Source organism: Solanum dulcamara, chromosome 12 (assembly GCF_947179165.1).
Source record: "Solanum dulcamara chromosome 12, daSolDulc1.2, whole genome shotgun sequence".
NCBI classification, from domain to species: Eukaryota; Viridiplantae; Streptophyta; class Magnoliopsida; order Solanales; family Solanaceae; genus Solanum; species Solanum dulcamara.
The window spans coordinates 316,272-337,733 of record NC_077248.1 but is presented as its reverse complement, the minus strand read 5'-3'; the positions used below and the strand labels follow the sequence as shown (position 1 = coordinate 337,733).

At 34.1% G+C, this 21,462-nt stretch overlaps 3 protein-coding genes across 3 annotated transcripts; all 3 read left to right on the top strand.

The window, feature by feature from the left end:
• Window positions 1-433: 433 nt before the first annotated feature.
• LOC129876284 (probable protein S-acyltransferase 1) lies at window positions 434-7,627 on the top strand. Its single transcript, XM_055951669.1, has 6 exons — window positions 434-923; window positions 1,377-1,571; window positions 2,481-2,789; window positions 3,667-3,888; window positions 5,648-6,307; window positions 7,237-7,627. The coding sequence occupies exons 1-6, from the start codon at window positions 867-869 to the stop codon at window positions 7,240-7,242; spliced, it is 1,449 nt and encodes a 482-aa protein (XP_055807644.1). The 5' UTR covers window positions 434-866; the 3' UTR covers window positions 7,243-7,627.
• A 2,179-nt stretch (window positions 7,628-9,806) lies between these two features.
• On the top strand, window positions 9,807-12,448 carry LOC129876026 (magnesium-protoporphyrin IX monomethyl ester [oxidative] cyclase, chloroplastic). Its single transcript, XM_055951309.1, has 5 exons — window positions 9,807-10,344; window positions 10,875-10,939; window positions 11,062-11,389; window positions 11,488-11,586; window positions 12,031-12,448. The coding sequence occupies exons 1-5, from the start codon at window positions 9,886-9,888 to the stop codon at window positions 12,292-12,294; spliced, it is 1,215 nt and encodes a 404-aa protein (XP_055807284.1). The 5' UTR covers window positions 9,807-9,885; the 3' UTR covers window positions 12,295-12,448.
• A 1,075-nt stretch (window positions 12,449-13,523) lies between these two features.
• Window positions 13,524-20,702, top strand: LOC129876905 (proteasome subunit alpha type-3). Its single transcript, XM_055952383.1, has 9 exons — window positions 13,524-13,801; window positions 13,902-13,985; window positions 16,413-16,486; window positions 17,873-17,959; window positions 18,081-18,165; window positions 18,362-18,408; window positions 19,414-19,479; window positions 20,070-20,160; window positions 20,308-20,702. The coding sequence occupies exons 1-9, from the start codon at window positions 13,658-13,660 to the stop codon at window positions 20,377-20,379; spliced, it is 750 nt and encodes a 249-aa protein (XP_055808358.1). The 5' UTR covers window positions 13,524-13,657; the 3' UTR covers window positions 20,380-20,702.
• Window positions 20,703-21,462: the final 760 nt, after the last annotated feature.

Here is a 21,462-nt window from a genome sequence, read left to right as displayed (position 1 = left end):
GTGAATGGTGATTAGATTTGCATCTTGTGAGAGATGAAAATGTTTATAATATTTATGGGTGGGTTTAGAAAGCGATTTATGTGAGAATTATAATTGAATGTAACTATGCATATTAATTTATTTATTTGATCAAAGTAATTACTTGGTAAATTTTGAATTGATGGTAACGGAAAAAAATACAATTATACCTTCTAATTTTCATGAAATATATATATATATATAAGAACTCCTCTTGTAAGTCTCATATTGACAAAAACACCAAATGCCACCTAACAATAAGGCTATTAACAAAATACTATGAGATTTCTAGGGAAAAAACTCATCTAAAACCAATTTAACTAATTTATCAATCGATATCGTAATTTATGAGATAATAATTATTAATATAATATGTAATGTAATGTCAAATTTGAGAATTTCACACGTACAAGATTGTTGGAGAGAGAGGGAGAGAGAAATTGAGATAGGGGAAACAATCTATTCTGGGTAAATCCGTCTGAGACAAAAACAACAACAATAAGGCAGCTGGTTCTTGATCACCCCTTTACAAAGAAAAAAAACAAATATACCCACTTCCTTCCCAACAACAACAACAAAAAGACTCTCTTTCTCTCCCTTTTGCTACATTTTTTTATATCCAAACCCCATTTCTTGAAACCCCTTCAAGTCTTTGAATTGGGAAATTCCTGATTTTCTTGAATTTTTTGAGAAACAGAAGTTCTTTTTCTGAATTTGGTCTTTTTTCTTTACATGGGTTGTTGGAAGCTGTTTAATAGGAGGAGAGGAGAAGGAGTTTGATTCTTATTTGGGATTGGAAAGTTGGAATCTTTGGGTTGTTTTTGTTTCATTCCAAATTATTCAGAGTTATGGTTCGAGAGAAACATAAACCTCTGAAGCTTTATCAGGTTTGGAAGGGAAGTAATGTAAGTGTCTCTTATAGGATTCTGCTGCTAGTATTTTTTTTTTCACTATCCCATTTGAAACAAATAAAATGAATATTGATAATGCCAGAGCCATGTGAGTTCTTTTTTGGAATTGAAGAGATTGTGTGCAGCTTAGTACTTTAGTCATGTTGAATTTGACTTTGTGGTTTTCTTGCTGAAATGAAGTGTTTTGACAGCATTGACTGGATAATTGCAGAATTTTCTTTTTACAACTATTTTGATGTCTTTTGTTTTTCTCTTCTTTCTATTTGCTCTGTCTGTTGTAAGAATGAATATGTGGTAAAAGTCGAGGCCTTTCTAGTAGCAATTCTCACTTAAAGCTGTGTGCTTTCTACAAGTTTGAACTTGAAGGTGCTGCTTTTATATCTTTATGTCCTTAAAACTGCTTGCCATGTCTTTTACCTTCATTTTTGTGCTTTTAAATGTTTCCAGAAATTCTTATGGGGAGGAAGATTGATCTTTGGTCCAGATGTGTCATCGTTGTTTTTATCAACTCTTTTGATTGCTGGCCCAGCACTTGCTTTTTGTATAAAAGTCGCTTGTGTAATCAGACATCGTATCAAAGAGCACAAAGATGCTGGTCCTTGGTATCCTATACTTGTAATTGGAGCAGTTCTTACCATTATGGTATGGAGTTTCTTCATCATCCTTAAAATTAGTAAACATTGTTGATTCTGCATTCTGCTTTCTCCCCTTTTAATCTATTCTTGGTGTTAAATAAGATGATGATGGCATAATATGAAATATATCAGTATGATCATAAGGTTTCATTCCCATGAGAAAATGAAAGACTCTGTATTAGCTCTTGTTAGGCAATAGGAATTACCTTACTTAGGGAGTAGTAAAGATTGTTTATAATGTGATCAGTCATGATCCACCAAAGAAACACGGGGGATGAAACAAAGGAGGGCAATACTTTTTGCTCCTATGACAGTCAGTACGTATAATGTTCCCTTCTCTATTTCTGTCAACAACAACAACATACCCAGTGTAATCCCATAGATGGTGTTTGGGGACAGTAGAGTGTACGCAAAACTTAACCCTACCTCATGAATGCATAGAGGCTGTTTACAAAAAACCTCGGCTCAAGTGCAGCAATTCAAAGAAGTTATGAAAAAGAAAATACGGAAGTGAAGAAAACATGATAACTAATGAGGAAAACATTGCAGAGCATTCAAAAAAAACAATAACAAGGAAATTGTGCGTTAACCAAAATAAAATAAACAATAGATTGTAACAGGTATCAAAAGATAATAACTACCATAGACAATAAACTACATGAATAGGCTACTACTTTTTCTGTCTTGCAATTTTTTAGTTTCAGTTGTCTTTCTCCTTTCACTGCTTTCCTTTTTCTTTCTCATTTCGAAGTAAGTGTTCAAAATTTTGTTTAACAAAAACCAATTGAATAATAACCTGGATAGCAGAAAGCTGATGAACTATCTGTAGTTAATTGTGAGTAAATTTATAATCTGTAGCTGACTTATATGACTTGAATGTTGAAACAGTTTACAAATTCTTTAATATCTCGTGCAGGATATAGTTTTTCTCTTTTTGACATCTAGTAGAGATCCTGGAATTGTCCCACGAAACACAACAGCTCCTGAATCTGACGAAACATTTGATATACATACCCCTTCCATGGAGTGGGTCAACGGTAGAACTCCTCATTTGAAACTTCCACGAGCAAAGGATGTAATCGTGAATGGACACACAGTTAAAGTTAAGTACTGTGATACATGTTTGCTGTACCGGCCTCCTCGTTCCTCTCATTGTTCGATCTGCAACAATTGTGTTCAAAGATTTGATCATCACTGTCCCTGGGTTGGTCAATGCATTGGACTTGTATGTATTGCTGAACTAGATTTGGACTGTTTCCTCTTACCAATTAATAAACAGTCTACTTGTGTGTGCAAGATGATGGTTATGTCTAAGTTGAAATGATGCAAGCATTGCGAAATGAACACAATTCTATCCCTACATAGCAAAAGTAAAAGCTCATGCTAGCCAAAGTTAATACAGTTTTTCCGCACCATCTAGCTATAGTCTTTTTTCCAAGAACCTAATTGTGGAGTTCTACTTAATAATTTCCATAGATTATCAGGGAAAGCCATTATACTTTGGAAAAGTGGAGTACTCATATATTTGTTTGGCATGAGTTGCTAATCAGCCATATGAACTGATATAAGTTATTGGCATGAGATAGGAATCAGCCATATGAAGTATGATCTAAAAGCCATTCATCACAGAATCTTGTTGGATGTGAAAGAAAAACAATCATTGATGGTGAGGAATATATGCAGACTAATGGTTATATCTTAGTGAATGCGTGAGAGATACGATTTTCTTTGCTAGAGTATGGGTTGTACGAGGGAGAGGTTACAGAATTGGAGAAAGAATGAAGAGGGTTAAATGTAGTTCATTTTGTCTCATAACTTGAAATATTAATATCATTGATTTCCTTTCATTTCCTGTTGTAAATGATTTATTGATAATACAAACAAAATGGAAGATTTTTCTTTTTTTTCTACTCTATCACTTGGTGGCATATAACTTATCATGCAAATTTATGTCCTCAGAGAAATGAAGTTACTGCTGTTGCTCAAGATCGTAAAGAACTAGAGGCAGTAGGATACTGGATATCACTTCACTTGAGATATTATGACATCATTACACCTTTTATTATTTGCTGAGACTTTTTCTGTTTCTCACTTGGTTGCAGCGGAATTACAGATTCTTCTACTTGTTCATATCTACGTCAACTATATTATGCATATATGTCTTCGTCATATCCTTGGTCAATATCCTTCATCATGGCGGCAACTTATGGAGAGCTATTTCACAAGATATCTTGTCAGATGTTCTCATTATATACTGCTTCATTGCTGTTTGGTTTGTTGGTGGGCTTACTATTTTCCATTTTTATCTGATTAGCACTAACCAGGTGACCTCTCTAACTAAGATGTATACTAACAGAAGTAGTTATGGCTCTTCTGTAATGTCATCTGCAATATGAGTTGTTTTATGATGAATTGGCATATTTAAAAAGTCCAACTTAAAATTGCATATTTTCTATGGTGAATCATGTCTTACGGTTTTCATTGGAGTATATTGTATGTGTGCCTGGTTCATAGTTAAAATATACCCTGCAGTATTAACTATTCTAAGCTGCCAGGAATTTCTTGCTGCTAGGATATTAGAACACATAAGAACCAACTTTTATTTGTTGTCCATTTAAAATATCTTGCTGGAATTCTGTGCTTTGTTTTGAGATGCAACCTCTGGATCATATTCCTTCTTGTTTTCTTTCTTTTTCTATGTAGAAAATTCTTGGTAGGTTGTCCTTTTGTGTCACACTTAATCTATTTATTAGTTCTTTGTGTGATCTTCTTTCTTTCAGGATTTTATGGAGGATTTTCTAGACAAACTTTAGATGTCTTGTCCTGGTTAGAGTAATAATATGTTAAAGTGAACCTGCTGACATCTCCAATCAGTAAGAGTAATTATATGTAAAAGCGCTTGGAGTAATAATTTGTGAAAGTGAACCTGATGACATTCTAAGTTGCTCGGACTAGGGTGAGGGTGTTCAATACGGGTGCGGATCTAGAGGTCGGATCCTTCATGATCTGTTTTTTAAAATTCGGGGATATGGATCCATGTATGGATACGGGTGCTGGGATTCGCCTAAAAATAATTATAATATCTAAAAATAGAGTTATAAAACCTAAATTATGAGATATTATGTGGAGAACTTGAGGAGAACCCTGGAAGGAGATTAAAGGAAAAGGAGTGACATAGAAATTTCTATATAAAAGGTATTCCATTTTCTTCAATTTCACCTTAGCTTTTGTATTGATTACAGAAATCATTAAAACTGTCCAGACTTTCCCCATCAATTTTGGTCAAAGTACCCAAAATTGGTTGACCAAATCGGACACGGATCCCACACCCCTGTCGTGTCCACACGGGTGCGGGATCAAAAGTGAAGAGTCCGAGCAACTTAAACGACATCTATTTATACTGACAACTTAGGTTTATTTTGATGTTTGATTGGAACCAGGGTTTCTTCTCAACTTTCGTATTCCTGTTGTTCTTCAAAGTTTTGTTGCTTTGAATGTTGACTTCCAAGGCTTGAGTTCTTAAATATCAGGCTATGAGATGGATCTAATGTTATTACAGAATTATTAGATAAAGCCCACTGCCATCCCCATCAGAAAAGGCCCGGGAACTTTACTAAGGATCCACTTCCATATTTTTTCTTACTCTGCAGACAATCAATCTACAATGCATTGAAAATTATGAGAATTCCCAGCGTAGTGGCTCTAATACTCTCGGTGATGTGTATAACATACTGCATATATTGAGTTGTTCCATGGACTAATTTTTAAACTTCACTCATGAGGTTCATTACTAATGTTCCTTCTGCCTTGCTGGTCATATTATTCTGAAAAGCCAATTAAGATCCATTATGGCCTGCATCATCTGAAGTTCAAATCTCATTTCCCCTAGTTTTGATTCTCTCCCCCCCCCCCCCCAAACTCCCCTTGTCCCCCTATATAGATGCATTGAGATATGCACCTATGGTTAACTGTTCGCTTACAGTTCCCTATTTTTACCTGCTTGAAATATTAATCTGATGTGTGTTGCTTCATATTTTACATAACTATTTTTGTTTTCGTTTTTCCCTTCTTTTTTTTTTGCAGACTACTTACGAGAATTTCAGGTATCGATATGATAAGAAGGAGAATCCCTATAATAGAGGGACGATTGAAAATATCAGAGAAGTTCTCTTTTCCAAGATCCCACCTTCCTTAAATAATTTTCGAGCAATCTTTAAAGAAAATGACATTATAATGGTTGAGCCAGCAACTTCCAACTTTGTGGGAAATATCACTAGCTCAAAAGAGAAGATAGATATTGAGATGGGAACAACGTTTCCAGAGGATAGTGGACTTTCACTTCCTGAAATTTTGCGGAATTTGGAATATGAGGAGATAGATGATACTTTAAAAAGCAGGGAATGGACTGGAGATGCTTATTCTGATTCTGGTGAGCATATGCGGAGCATCACCAGCTTAAAGGAGAAAATTGATATTGAGGTGGGAGATAACTTTGCAGAAGATAAAGGAACTGCACAGACAGAAATTTCGCAGAATATGAATGGTGATAGCATGGAGAAAAACTTCAAAAACAAGGATGAAGGTGGGAGAACTGATTATGAACCTTTTTGGTTTTCGCTTGAACAAGAAAAAGGAAGTGTAAAGAGCTCTACTCTAGGAAGTGCATCTAATGTAGAAGAGAACTCGGAAGAAATAAGTAGCTCGGCTCTGTATATGACACCAATAAATGATCGTAGCCCAAAGGTATCAGTTTTCATTTTCATTCACAGCTTATTTTCTTTAAGTTTGTTGGTACTCTAGTTTTATGCTCTGTAAGACTAGGACCATATACATAGTCTGTTATTCTCTTGAATGTGGTTGATAACACGAACCACACTATGAATTAGACACACATATCAGGCAGTGGCGGAGCCAAGAAATCTGTTGGATTGGAAAAAAAAAATGAAGTTGTACTTCTCTTATGTCAAGGGGATTCAAAATTTTATATACATATATACCCAAAAAAAATTATTTTTCCCTATCTGTGTGGTATAGTTTTCAGACAAAGGGGATTAACAAATCTCCCCTGATTTCATAAGAGCATTTGGCTTCATTGATGTTATACTTCAAGATGCATGCTCAACCAGAAGGTTCAGGAATGGTTAGGAAAGTGCAACTAATGGAACTGTCAGACTGTATTAGCTGTTCTGTGGTATTACCCATTAAGTGGTTTAGTTGGCTGATCAAGATTAGACAGTTATTTCCTCCTTCTGAAACTTAACAAACAAAAACAGACTGAGCCCATTTTCCTGGTTTCTTTAATATGAATATGAATAATGGGGTTTATATCCATCTGTTTACATACGCATGGGAGACGAGAGAGAGAGAGAGAGAGAGAGAGAGAGAGAGAGCGCAGTCCTCTTGCCCCCTTGGATACTGCTTGCGTACTACTAGACTGTAATGTGTTTGAGCATGTTGGAAGGATAATGTGTATTAGTACATTGTGGGAATTGTTCATCAATTTAAATGATCTTTCGCATCGGCTCTTTTGGTTATTTAAAGTTTAATGGCATTACTGTGCTGTCATTTCCTCTTTCGTGATAAAGTTTTAGGTTCTTCAACAGTAAAAATTGTCATCAGAGACTGCTGGAGTCTTTTGTTTAATCAAAATGACATTACCAATTTTGTTTCAGGTATAGCATACAGATTATAAGGAACTCTCCCTTGAGTCTTTTGTGTTTACCTTGTGGCAGCTTGGGAACGCTTGACCAAGATTCACGGCTTTTCAAATTGTCACGTACAAGATCAGCAACAGATTGCAAAATTGTGTTTGAAATAATGCAGGATCTTACTTGAGATAAGAGCAGATCCTGTTGAGTTCAAAATTGTAGATAGATATTGATGAGTAGCTCTTTTATTTGTTCATCCTTTCCATCTAAAGTCTTTTTTTTAATTCTCTTACAAAGTCAGTGTGCATAGTTTTGTGTATCATGTGAAACTATTGGGTGATAGAAAATTTATTGGAGAAACAAATAGATAGATTGTTTTTCTCAGATTTGTTTTCTATTAGCATGGTTTGTTTAATTTGCTTTTTTGCCTTGGTCTCATGATAAATTCCCAAAGGAATTTCCAATTGACTATTAAGTGTTCTTCTCCCTTTTGTTTTTGGTATAAAATTTGATCCATATGGACTAAGTTTAGCTATGGAACCAAAGGAAGATAAGAACAAGCAATAACTAAGGGTGGAAAGTTACAAGTGTTGACAGAAAAACTATAAATTGTGATAGTAAATGCATAATTTTCCACACAAGTTGTATCGAAAAGTAAGTTACATATTTAAATTATTATGACAATTTATTATACACCTAAATTACCTAAAAAGTAAAACTATTACACACCTGAACGCAAAACACCACTCTCATAGTGTGTGGTGTATTATACACCTGAACGCATAACACCACTCTCATAATATGTGGTGTATTATACACCTGAATGCACGTAGCACCACGTCATCTCCATGTCAAAAAGTATAATTTTTTCTATTTTTATTTGTTTTCTTTTCTTTATTAATTAACTTTTCTTTTATTAACTATATTTTATACGAATTAACTCCTAATTAATTATTAACTATTCATCCAATTTTTTATATTTTTTCTTTTCTTTTCTTTATTAATTAATTTTTTTTTATTAACTATATTTTATACTAATTAACTCCTAATTAATTATTAACCACCCATCTGATTTTTTATATTTCTTTTCTTTATTAATTAACTTTTTTTATTAACTATATTTTATACGAATTAAATCCTAATTAATTATTAACTATCCATCAATTATTAACCACCCATCCGATTTTTTATATTTCTTTTTTTTATTAATTAACTTTTCTTTTATTAACTATATTTTATACTAATTAAATCCTAATTAATTATTAACTACCCATTCGATTTTTTATATTTTTTTTCTTTTCTTTTCTTTACTAATTAACTTTTCTTTTATTAACTATATTTTATACTAATTAACTTCTAATTAATTATTAATCACCCATCCAACCCAACCCCAATCGTCTTCTCCATCAAAATGGGGAGAATAATTCTTCTTCTTCTTAATGGGTTTTGAAAGAAAATAAAATCAAGATTCAAAATGGGGAGTAAATAAATGTGGTGTAAAGAAGAAGAGGGTAGGTGGGTGTGAAGAAGAAATGACGTGGGGGTAGGATGATTTTGTTTTTTTAATTTTTTTTACTTTAATGAGTTTTGAAAGAAAAAAAAATCAAGATTCAAAATTGGAGTAAATGGAGGTGGGTGTAATGAAGAAGATGATAGGTAGGTGTGAAGAAGAAAGGATGTGGGGTGGGGTGATTTTTTTTTATTTTACTTTAAAGAATCTGACGGCTGCTCTCTTTTTTTCCACATCAGTTGCAGGGGATAATAGTTTCACTTTTAGTAATTTAGGTGTGTAATAGATTGTCATTAGTTTAAGTGTGTAACTGACTTTTCGATACAATTTTAGAATGAAATTTATGCCTTTTCCCTATTTAAGGGTGGAAAGTTGCTAGTACATTGTTAAGTACTGTTTCCATTCATTTACATAGAAACTTCTTTTTCAACTCATAAATCAACAATGTGAAGAAAATCTCTCTTAAATTACCAAACAGAGGACTCAAAGTGGAGGCGGGTTGGGATTTCGAGTTTACCACGTTATGAATTTTACAAATAATAATATTTTAGTTATTGAATTTTATCGAATCCACAACGCTCTTGTAGTGAGTAATAACCAATCAAAAAGACCACACGAAAGAAACTCACATAGATTATAAATAAAAGGAAGAATTTCAACCATTAATAATACTAGGTGAATACTCTCTCCGTTTCCTTTTATTTATCAAATTTGACAAATAAAAAAAGTATAATTTTTTTTTTTACATATTATATCTTTAATTTATTGAGAAAGTTAATATCTTTGATATCAAAATATTTTAAAATTTGAATTATAATTTTAATAATTAATAAAGATAAAATAATAAACTCACGATATCAATAATTGATTTCTTTAAGTGTACCAAATCAAAATTTAGCAATTAAAAAGAAATCTACATGGAGAAACATAGACCACAATTACTAATACTTCCCAAGTGACACAAAGATACAAACTTTACACAGCTACCATGTAATCAAGTTGACCCATCATAGCATGCCACGCGTCACATCCCACTTAACCCACAAGATTTCATTGGATGAGATTAGATTCCATCACTGTCATCTAAAATTCATATATCCCTTCTCCACCATTCATATCCCAATTCCCTTAGCTTCAAAGAACCAATCTTTCTTGGAAAAAAAATGGCAGCAGAAATGGCTTTAGTAAAACCCATAACCAAATTCAACACCATTAACACCATCACTGCACGGCTGAGCAGCCGCAGAGTACTGCCGTTCACCGTTAGAATGTCAGCCACCACCACCCCACCAACTTCAAAACCCACCAAGAAACCTCAGAAACAGGGAATCAAAGAGTCCCTTTTGACACCAAGATTTTACACTACTGATTTTGATGAAATGGAGACTCTTTTCAACACTGAGATAAATAAGAACTTGAATGAGGCTGAGTTTGAAGCCCTTTTGCAGGAATTCAAGACTGATTATAACCAGACTCATTTTGTTAGGAACAAGGAGTTTAAAGAAGCTGCTGATAAAATTCAGGGACCTCTAAGGCAAATCTTTGTTGAATTCCTGGAGAGGTCTTGCACTGCTGAGTTCTCTGGTTTTCTTCTCTACAAAGAGCTTGGAAGGAGGCTCAAGGTATGTATTTCTTGAGAATTTTCTGTTCTCAAATTAGAATAATTAATTAAGCAATTTGATGAATTAGCTCAGTGAGTGTGCTATTAGAATTTTATTGTCTAGCTTGTTATAGTTTTTCTGTTTTCCTTTTTGTGAAAAGTTGCTAGTAATTTGGTTTATTTGAGCTAAACTTGTCTAGGTTATCTTTGGCTTCTATTGAAGTAAAGTTTGAATCTTTTTCTAATTTGTTGATTATAGTATTGTGCAGCCATTTTTAGTCCGTTTAAAAAAGATTCATAAATCTTAAGAAAAAATCAAACAAATAAATTGAAACGGCAGGAGTAATAAAGAAAAAGGAACAAAAGGTTTGTGCTTTTTACACTACTGACAAAGTTAGTTAACTTCTATAGTGTTGTGTTCAATATTCACAATTGAGTCTTTTCATCATGCTTTTAAAATTTTAGAAAGGTGGATAGTTCAATAAATTTTTGAATATTGAATAGTTACACTCTTATTACTACCACCAACTAAAATTTGAATTATGCATGCAGAAAACTAATCCTGTCGTTGCAGAGATTTTCTCCCTCATGTCTAGGGATGAAGCTCGCCACGCCGGGTAAGCTCATATTTTACTCTCCTTGGGCATGGCTGATCAGAAATATGCATTGCATTTTCCTGAGGGAAAATCACTTGGAATTTACGAGTGATGTGAAGATTTGGTTGGTTGGGATTTTACAGGTTTCTGAACAAGGGTTTATCTGATTTCAATTTGGCGTTGGACTTGGGGTTCTTGACAAAAGCAAGAAAATACACTTTCTTCAAACCAAAATTTATCTTCTATGCAACTTACTTGTCTGAGAAAATTGGATACTGGAGATACATTACCATATACAGGCATCTCAAGACCAATCCTGAGTTCATATGTTATCCGATTTTCAAATACTTTGAAAACTGGTGCCAAGATGAGAACCGCCATGGTGATTTCTTCTCTGCTTTGATGAAAGCACAGCCTCAGTTTCTCAATGACTGGAAGGCAAAGTTGTGGGCTCGCTTCTTCTGCCTTTCGGTAACCACCTGCACTTGAACTATCCTTTCATTATGATCAGCCAACTGAAAGGCTTTCACTTTTTGACAATAATCTTATGTTTTACTACCAAAATGCAGGTTTATGTTACAATGTACTTGAATGACTGCCAAAGAACAGATTTTTACGAAGGCATTGGGCTTAACACCAAAGAATTTGACATGCATGTCATCATTGAGGTGATCACTTGGCTGTATCTTACTCTTCCTTTATCGTTGCTTGATTAGCATGCTGTAGATATTGCAATGCGATTTCAATCACATTTCATTATAACAAATTGAATGAGACTTCCGGTTTCATTAGCCTGCCTAGCATCTTCATCTTAAATGCTATAGTACTCACTAGGTTGTGTGTCATAAGTGTGAGGTTGTCTTAATAAACAGATGCTCTTACAAAAAAGAAGATTTTTTGAAAATCCTGTTCATCTCTGGGAAGAGAGACACTTTTTGGTTGTTACTAGAATGAATTACCCGCACATTTGTATATGTACCTTGCCCACGTTAAGTATTACCTTCTGTTGGTACCTTAGTTTACCTTGTAAATTATTAAACTATTTGTTCCAGCCATAAATATATTTCCTTGATCATATTCACTAACCTTTTTAAAAATCTTATCTCGTGCAGACAAACCGCACAACTGCAAGGATTTTCCCTGCTGTCCTTGACGTTGAGAACCCAGAATTCAAGAGGAAGCTAGATAGGATGGTGGAGATTAACACCAAACTAATTGCTGTTAGTGAGAGTGATGACATTCCACTGGTGAAGAATTTCAAAAAGATCCCTCTGATTGCAGCTCTGGCTTCTGAGTTATTGGCTGCATATCTCATGAAACCTATTGAGTCAGGTTCAGTTGATTTTGCAGAGTTTGAACCACAACTTACATACTAATTTCCTTTTCACGAGAAACAGAATCTCGGTTGTTTTCACATAGAGGTGCATGTTCATTGTTGTAAGTTATATAGTGTATTCAAGACACAGTTTCCTGCATAGAGGACACTCCCTTGTATTATCTTGATAATCTAGAATGAATTTCTTGTGAGTACATCATTAAAAGTTTTCATATCGACTGGTATCATTTGTTAGCCATTCTTCAATTGATAAAGGTTTTCTTCTTGACGAGTCAAGACTCAGAGGCCCAATGGGCTCTTGACAAAACATCTTCCGCTTTTCCCATAAGGATCTGTAAATAAATTATACACACAACAAACTTATTTCTAGGACATACAAAGCATCTACTTATTGAGATTTGCAGCTGAAGCTTCAACTGTAGCACATGCTAATTCCATGATAAATTTGCCAAAAAGAAAGCACATACTCTATTTTAGTCGATGAACAAGAGTAATGAAATTGCAGATATTCGACATGTAACAAAAACTCTAAAGTTGTGGAATTACACTTGTTGTGTTGTTGTTTCATAGAAGCCCTTATATCATTTATACAATTTACAGACAGAAATTTGTTATCTGTTTCTTCTGCAAACTGCGGAAATTCCAGCCTCATAAGTGAACTTTAATAAAATGATTACTATTGCAAATGTAAAGGCCTTTTGGTGTGAAACTATGCTTCAAAAAGAAAGAAAACAACTACCAACTCCTAAGAGTAAGTAATGGTTGAAACTTAAAAAAATTATTAATTAAAATGAAGCTGCGCACCTTATTTGAAATTGAGGCATAGTTGATTGATATTAAACTTAGAAAGTAATGGCTCAAGCAAGCTTGTTAAACATAGTGCATTGCTTTCAAACATCTAGTTACCTTGACATTAAGGTCAATCACACTTTAGTCAACTATCATGAATGTTAAATTAGAATATATCAATAATCAAAAAACTAAAATTTTATTTTTTGGTAAAAAAAGATGAAAATTATTAACATACAGCTAGAGTGAGTTATGTACATAAATTGACTTGTTTGAAAAGTCAGATTAAAAGCTGAACCAAAAAACAAGTAATAAATAACATGCAATGATAAATTTATGTTTCCTGTTTAATATTGATCCGTTTCAATTTATTTATTTTAATTTTAACTAAATAAAGTTTTTTTAAAATATATTTTTAAATTTTATGATCCCACGTTAAAAATAAAGTAATTAAAAATAAGAGTTAACAATAGTTTGATAATTTATGGGTATACTGTCTGTGTCTTGTGACCAAAGAAAACTCTTTTGTATAATTGGGTGAGTACAGAGCTCCAAAGCTCAAAAGTTTGAGCTCAACTGAAGCTGTGGTAGAGAAGAGAAGAAGAAAAGCAAATATGAGTAGCATAGGAACCGGATATGACTTGTCGGTGACGACATTCTCGCCGGACGGCAGAGTATTTCAGATCGAATACGCCGGAAAAGCAGTCGACAACAGCGGTACTGTTGTTGGAATCAAATGCAAGGATGGAATCATCTTGGTTTGATCCTAATACCTTTTTTGTCGATTGGAATTTATCTGTTTCTTTTCTGTATTAAAGTTAGGGTTTTTTGATATGGATTTTGAGAATTGGATTATAGGGAGTGGAGAAGCTAATAGCCTCCAAGATGATGCTGCCGGGATCAAATCGTCGAATTCACTCCGTTCATCGCCATTCTGGCATGGTATGTTTCCGTTCGGTGTTTAGAGGATTTATCATATTATCACTAATGTTATGCTGGCCGTCAATCTACCATAACTTTTCTACTTTATCTGAGTTCACAGTGGCAACTCAGTTCCTAGGTTCTAGTACCATCTGATAGAAGGAGTTATTTTGAATAATTAAATTAGAGGAGCATTATTTTGGGTTGGTAAATAGTTCTGATTTAGTTATCTCAAATATCTGAGTAAAAAGCTGTGAGCTTCATATGTGTATCTTTTTGGGAGTCAAAGTTTGAGAAAGCTTTCTTTATTATCAACTTCTGTAATCGTGATTCTCAGCAGGGCAGGTTCATATAAGTAAACTCCAAGCCTCATCATAAGAAAGTTTGGAACTTTAAAGTAACTAAGTTTATAAAATTAACTTTTAATGATGTGCTTATCGAGGTGCTTGAATTGAAGCTTCAACATAAGAAAGTTCAGAGCTTTACTGATATATTTATTAAAAAAAAAAGAAGAAGTTCAGAGCTTTAAAGTAACTAAGGTCACAGAAGCAGTATGAAATTGCAAATAATGTCAAAATAAACTGTGATGATTAGAGAACATTTAGTTAGGGGGAGTTGAGACGTAAATAAATGGAAAAACTTTAAAAGGGGTCAGTTTGTCCTCCTTTTCAGTTCTTACCTCTATTTGAAAGTAAATCAGGAAGTTAAATTGCTTCAGCTTTTATGGAAAGCCAACCGCTTCACCAGTTGCCTAGAAATGGCACTATTGACAGAAATTATCAGAATTGTGATTCTTAGTTAAGTTTTTATTACTACTAAGGTTTTCAGTGATAGCTGTTGCATGTCTTTAGATGGAGTAGTAGACCTGTGTGATCTTTGTATAAAAGCTGTCTCTTTTAACCTTGAGGTTATAGAAGTTTGGTATTTTTCCTAGAGGATCTTTGTCATCTCTCATGTACATAAACAAGAATGGCAGAGATGTGGTATAATAGCAATGATTAGAGGCAGGAGAATTCAGTGGTTCCTCTAGGCTCTAAGTATTGCTCCCACTATGTTCTGTAAAGTCTATCATTGTGTTTGTTTAAGGTTCTTATTAGCATCTAGATATTTTGAGTTTTGGTAATACTTCGATATTTTTTGGCTGGGTGGGGGGTGGGTAGGCATCTTTAGGGCTTGTCTTTATTCGTCTTCTTTATGATGAGTTTTTTAATTCCTAAAAAACCTTTCTGGAATGAGGTACATAAATCAGTCAAAATTTAGGTTCATATCCTAGTTGAGGCAAAAAATGCTAGGTGATTTCTTTCCATCTCTCAAAGCCTTCATAGACAGCCTTTATAAATAAAGTTACCTAACACATGTGTTGGTGGAAGCAGTAGGCACCCAGTGGATTAGTCGAGGTAGGAGAGAGTTGAGCATCAACCTTGTAAAAAGGGAGCGGGATTTGTTCACAAGCTTATTTTGCCAAAATATCCGAATGTGTTTTTGCTACGATTGATGAGTTTGATTATGTAATGAATAGGTTTTGTGCAAAATAGCTGAAATTCTCGGGCTAATGCTTGGTGCTTTAGCAGAAGCATTCCCTAGCTCTTCCTCAAAGACATGTATCGTAGGTGGCACATTTCTTCTGTGACTGTGACAAGAATATTGTGGGATGATGGTGATGGAGAAAAGTTAGTCGTCATAGAAACTTCATTATAATTAAATTAGTTGAGTGAATCTGCTGACTCCTGTTTGTGATTGTCTGTTTGGGGGATTTCCCAAGTTTTGATTCCCGAAATTCCATCTTTTCGATAAGTCCAAAATTGCCAATTTTCAATTGTCAATGTGATTCTGATCAGTGGGAAATGTGAAATTTTCTTGTAACCTACCAAATAGATCATTAACACATAAGTACAAATTTAGGTATGATATTGATTTGGGACATGTCATAGGAGTCTCTGCAATTTAAAACTTATTTTCCTGTTTCTATAGCAATTAGCATATGTCATTTATCTCTAACATAAGATCCTGTATTGACTAACAAGATAGAAAGTATCAGATAGCTAAGTGTTGATATACGTCTTGGTTTATTGTGTTGAAGTTGGAATCCCTTAACATTTAATCTCTTTCTAAATTATTTCCAGCTTGTTTTTAATCTTCCAATGAATTTGCTCCAAGCTACATAGCTTTGTTTTTGTTCCTTTTTGGTCAATGAAATACTCTAAATGCAATCTATTGATCATTCTTGGGCTCCTCTCAGAGAAATGGTTAGATTTCTAGAGTTAGTAACATATTCTGTAAAGAATACTACGGAGTTCTAGTTGATTTCTCTGTATTATTTTGCTAGGTGACAATGTTTTATCCAGCGGCAAATCTTTTCTTTGGATACTTATATTCCTTCATTACCACATCCCGTCATTCTTGAATGGTGATTCACTTTCTCCATACTGCTTTGTTCTTTATATACAGGCTGTTGCAGGTTTGGCTGCAGATGGGAGGCAGATTGTTGCCCGAGCCAAGTCTGAAGCAACCAGCTTTGAAAGGTTTGCGTAAAGCCACCGTGTCTGAAAACAATATAAATATATGTAGTTATGTACTTACATCTCTGTGCTTGAATTTTGTTCTGCCCTCTGATCCTCCTACATATAGCATTCATGGGCGTACTTATTCATTGTGAAATAACTTAATGACGATCATGTACGAAATCTAAAGAATTAAGTTTATTTCCCGCTCATAGCTATAATCAATGAATGGAATCATCAATTATGTTGTTGAATCACTAGAAGCATATAATAGAATTACAAATGAAAGTATTTGATGTGTCTATCGTATCTCAATAGTGTTAGTTACATAGTATAACGTCCAATAAGCGCCAAATAGAATTAAAACCTAACGAAGTGTCTGTGCATTGTGTGATGGCTTTGAATGGTAAGGTCACTTCTTGGGCTAGCTTTTTGTAGTTTAACATAAATGGGAAGTGTAACTCTTATTAGTAGCCATCCGTATAGTTTCTCGGGCCTGGTAATAGTTTATAGTATTGCAAAACCAGTATCTTACATCCAACTAATTGAGACAGAGAAAATAGTATAAGCGAAGTGTCAACTCTGGCTGTAATTGTTTCCTATTTTGGAAGTGTTCCTTTTACTTGTGAGATGAGTGGTATTTAAAATGGTAATCAGTACTTGTCCCCAAGGTGTCGGTTGAGGCATAGGAGTTAGGTAGGAGTAGTATCTAGAAATCTTCAAATCCCAGTTACAACACTCAGCATGAGCCCATTTGCTCAGCCTTAGTGAGCAGATTTAACCCGAACCTGTGTTGGTGGGCTATAGTTAGAGTTACATGCAAAGCTAGACTCTAAACCACCATCCTTTAAAAAAGGGGGTTCAGTCTGTTCTGTTGCCATGATTGCAGAAAAAAGGAGGCACTGCTTGACTACCTCTCTGTTTCTCTTCTCATTCTCTAACAAAAACTTACATCCACTTGAGGAACCTTTTCCTAAGAAAATCCTAGACCTAGATTTACAATAGCAGAGACTAAGAGCCCATTTAAATTGGCTTTTAGCTTTTGACTTATAAGCCAAAAGCCATAAGTTAGAAATCTTAACTTATGGCATTTGACTTATTTTTACATTTTAGCGTAAACCAAGTGCTTATAAGCATTTTTTTAATTTACCCAAACACTCCAAAGGTACTTAAAAGCTACTTTGGCTTCAAAGCACTTAAAATAAGTCAATCCAAACTGGCTCTAACTCACTGGATAACAGTATCCATCTTTACAAAGTGCTCTTGGCTTGGGATGCTCTGCAATATGTTTTGTGTGTTAAAGGTTCTTGATGCCTCAACATAAAATTTTGGATAGTGCTGAAAAATTACCTTTTTGGTGGTCACCCGTAATTTTCTGTCTCTTGTTGGTGGTTCTGCAATTTGCAGTGTATATGGTGAGCCAATTCCAGTGAAAGAACTTGCAGAACGTGTTGCTAGTTATGTGCATTTATGCACACTGTATTGGTGGCTCAGGTTTGTAGAATTATGTACAGCTGTTATATTGACGATTATTTTATTTGTAAAACTTATCAAAGAAATTTCTTTTTAATTTTTTTTTTGCATATATGTGAAACTTTTGGTGTACTTGCTACAGGCCTTTTGGATGTGGGGTGATTCTTGGAGGGTATGATAGAGATGGACCTCAATTATACCTGGTTGAGCCTTCTGGTGTCTCCTATGTGAGTTAAATCGTTTTCTCAATTACAAGAGATATTTGTCTACTGGACTCTACTCTTGGATTCCGATAAAAAATTATGATTTATTTTCTACTTATCCCCAAAATAAAAAACAGTTTATGTTTCATTTCCTTGCGATGACCTGCTCCTATTACATTTTATTTATATAATATGTGAATATATTTTGCATATGTTGTAGAGGTACTTCGGTGCTGCTATTGGAAAGGGCAGGCAAGCTGCTAAAACGTAAGTGTATAGTTCTGTTCTCGACATCTTAACTTCCAGATTCAAATTTTCATATATTTCTTGTGATGACAGATGGAAACATAGCAGGGGTTCTCAAGCTTAGGAGAGGAGACAGTTTCGCTGTCGTTAGAAATGTGTGTTGACTGTTAATTCTCAAAATTAAATTACTAATAACTCAAAAATTGTAAAGCTTATTTATATAGTAGGTAATGTAGAATGATATTCCTACACTTCAACACAGAACACTTGAGTACATTGATATTTTTTTCCTACAATGAAATTTTTTAGGAAGTTGTTCCCTTAGCCTTTTATTTTGATTTACCAAGGAGCTAAAACAAGGAACATAAATCCTGCATAGTGTGGTGGTTGGGTTTTTATTCTCCAACTTTGCCAATAGGTGTGCGGTTTTAAAAAATAGAAATCCAGCATATTATTGTCAATGACAATTGACAGCACATATCCAAACTATTTAAGTGTATCAGTAAGTGTGAGTTACACCATACGTTAGCTTATTAGATCTTGATTGAGATTTGACTTCTACAAACAAATTGTGTGGATTGAATTGTCAACTGCTACAGCAAGGACAAGCCGATTATCTAATATTCTTCTCTCTGGCATGAAATTCAAGATAGTGATTTGCCTCCAACATCTTTTGATTGGTGCCATCAGCTTTCACACAGTTGCTTATGAAAATAACATGTACTTTCCCTCTTCTTTTTTTTTGTTCAAAACAAGATTAGAAGTACTTGTCTACTCTGCATAAAAGACATGCATTTAATCAGTCCCAAGGGGATGGACTAGTGGTATAGGCATAAGAGTAATAACCCGGGACATAGGGAGAGTAGTACATTATGCAGTCTGAGTCAAGAAGTAAAAATGATGATAAGTTCATCCAATCAAGTGTTCCCTTATACATAATATAGCATTTTAATTTGTTTTCCTTTTGGCTTGCTTTGCACTAAATATTCTTTATGCTATGCGACATAATACTAATGTGATATGCAGAGAAATTGAGAAGTTGAAGTTATCTGGAATGACCTGTCGACAAGGGGTTATTGAGGTAGCTAAAATGTAAGTAATTGTTCCAATTGAACTTCATCATTTGCAACATTATTGTATTTATCAACTTGATCTGATTGTCAACAGATGATTATTTATGTCTTTTGACATTGAGAACTAGCAAATCAAGTTAGCTTAAGCATGTTTGTTGCTCTTTTACCTTCGATTACTGTACATATTCCCCTGCAGTTCCACCACTTTAGCTTTGATATGAAAATATATCATTGTGATCTATGAATTCGATGTTAAATAATCTTAGTTCTTCCTGAAATTGTATTTGTATTCCATGTCATATTCTGGAAGACATATTTTTATTTCTGGTATCTGTGGTTTATATTTTAAAGAATTAAGGTGTCAATTTATGCTTTCTGCATGTTTCCTCAATTAGAACAATGGCTATACAATAAACTTTGTTTAAAGAACTGTAATCCATGTGAGAGTCATTCTCGGAGATGAGTCTACCATCCTAAGGGTTTTCTGCCGATGCCATTGACTACTAGAATTTAACTCTTCAGTGCCTCATTCAAATTTTTGGTTTGTTAAATGCTTTACTGCTATATACTTTCTACAGTGTTTTGACTATATGTTTTGTTTGTAAGCAGAATTTACGGAGTACATGATGAGGCAAAAGACAAGGCATTTGAACTTGAAATGAGCTGGGTATGTGATGAGTCTAACCGCCAACATCAGAAGGTAACTCAGCATCCTTCTAAGCTAACTCACTTATTTGCTTTCATTCTTTCACTTTTCTTTTTTTAAGGGCAGTTAGTTTGACTTGTATATTACTAATATATATATATATCAAATGTTACTTTAAAATACTGATGTCCTTGTTTGTAGGTTCCTGATAATCTTTTAGAGGAAGCAAAGGCTGCAGCTAAAGCTGCACTTGAAGAGATGGATGCGGATTAAGGGTGCAGATAGAGATGCATGCGGATATAGGGTGCAGATAGACTAGTTCTTTCATTCTTTTTGAATGATCTATCTCTGCCATGTTAACTGGATTTTGCCACCACTGTGATGATCAATGCTTATGATGAAAGCAATTTATAGTTTGTGTGTAATTCTGAGCTGTAAGCTTTACTACTCCAAGTTTGAAAATCCAGAGTATTAGTTTGCATTTTAAAACGATGAAATCTGGTTTTTGTTGTTGATTTTCTTGTAGTAGTACTTTGGTTTATAAAGCATGTTAAACGGTCTCCTCTTCTCGGTTAGATTATACTTCATTTCACTTTCATACCTACCATATATTAGGATAAAAAAAGAGGGACAAGAAATGGTGCTAAACATAGAGTTAATTTCAGTGTGTATTAATTAACACATGGATTATATCCTCTTTTTTTTTTTTTTTTTTTTTTTGGGTCCCAAAATGCAAAAATTGTCTCTCATTTCCATTTGTCCTAAAATTCGGAGGGTCCAAACTAAACGGTCTTATGTTTCGCCAAGACTAATGTCACTTTAATTACGTTGAAGTTTCAATGTTGCGAATTCATGATTACAAGATCTTTTAGTGTGTGTTTGCATATAGATTTTTTGAAAAATTATCACCATACTATGTTAGATTTGAAATCTAGAGGATCCATCCTAAATGGCATGGGCTGCCATGATTGACGTCGCTTTATTTTATTTTATTTTGTTTGAGTTTTGTGGTTTGAAAAGCGAAATCATAATTGTTGGAGATTTTTAATGTGTATTAGCATATGGTTATTTTGAAAAATTATCGTCGAATTTTATTTGCTCTGAAATTTGGAGGGTTCACCCTAAACAACTTAGGTTTCGTCATTACTCACACCACTTCTATTTTTTTGAGTTTCGAAATTCTAGACATGAATTCATGATTATCCCTAATGTCTTGAACTTTGCAATGACTGAAGTTCTTCTATTTTTATTTTATTTTTTACATTTCAGGGTCCAAAATTATGAATTTATGATTATTGAAGTTTTCAGTGTATTGCACTTGGATTTATCGAAAAATTATCGACGTCCCTTTTAATT

Bases quoted from the DNA above. Each gene is read 5' to 3' on its own strand.
- LOC129876284 (XM_055951669.1), top strand. From the start codon at position 867: ATGGTTCGAGAGAAACATAAACCTCTGAAGCTTTATCAGGTTTGGAAG. The intron at 924-1,376 runs GTAAGTGTCTCT...AAATGTTTCCAG, and splicing joins AGGTTTGGAAGGGAAGTAAT to AAATTCTTATGGGGAGGAAG. The intron at 3,889-5,647 runs GTGACCTCTCTA...TTTTTTTTGCAG, and splicing joins ATCTGATTAGCACTAACCAG to ACTACTTACGAGAATTTCAG.
- LOC129876026 (XM_055951309.1), top strand. From the start codon at position 9,886: ATGGCAGCAGAAATGGCTTTAGTAAAACCCATAACCAAATTCAACACC. The intron at 10,345-10,874 runs GTATGTATTTCT...TTATGCATGCAG, and splicing joins AGCTTGGAAGGAGGCTCAAG to AAAACTAATCCTGTCGTTGC. The intron at 10,940-11,061 runs GTAAGCTCATAT...GGGATTTTACAG, and splicing joins GATGAAGCTCGCCACGCCGG to GTTTCTGAACAAGGGTTTAT.
- LOC129876905 (XM_055952383.1), top strand. From the start codon at position 13,658: ATGAGTAGCATAGGAACCGGATATGACTTGTCGGTGACGACATTCTCG. The intron at 18,409-19,413 runs GTAAGTGTATAG...TGTGATATGCAG, and splicing joins GGCAGGCAAGCTGCTAAAAC to AGAAATTGAGAAGTTGAAGT. The intron at 19,480-20,069 runs GTAAGTAATTGT...GTTTGTAAGCAG, and splicing joins GTTATTGAGGTAGCTAAAAT to AATTTACGGAGTACATGATG.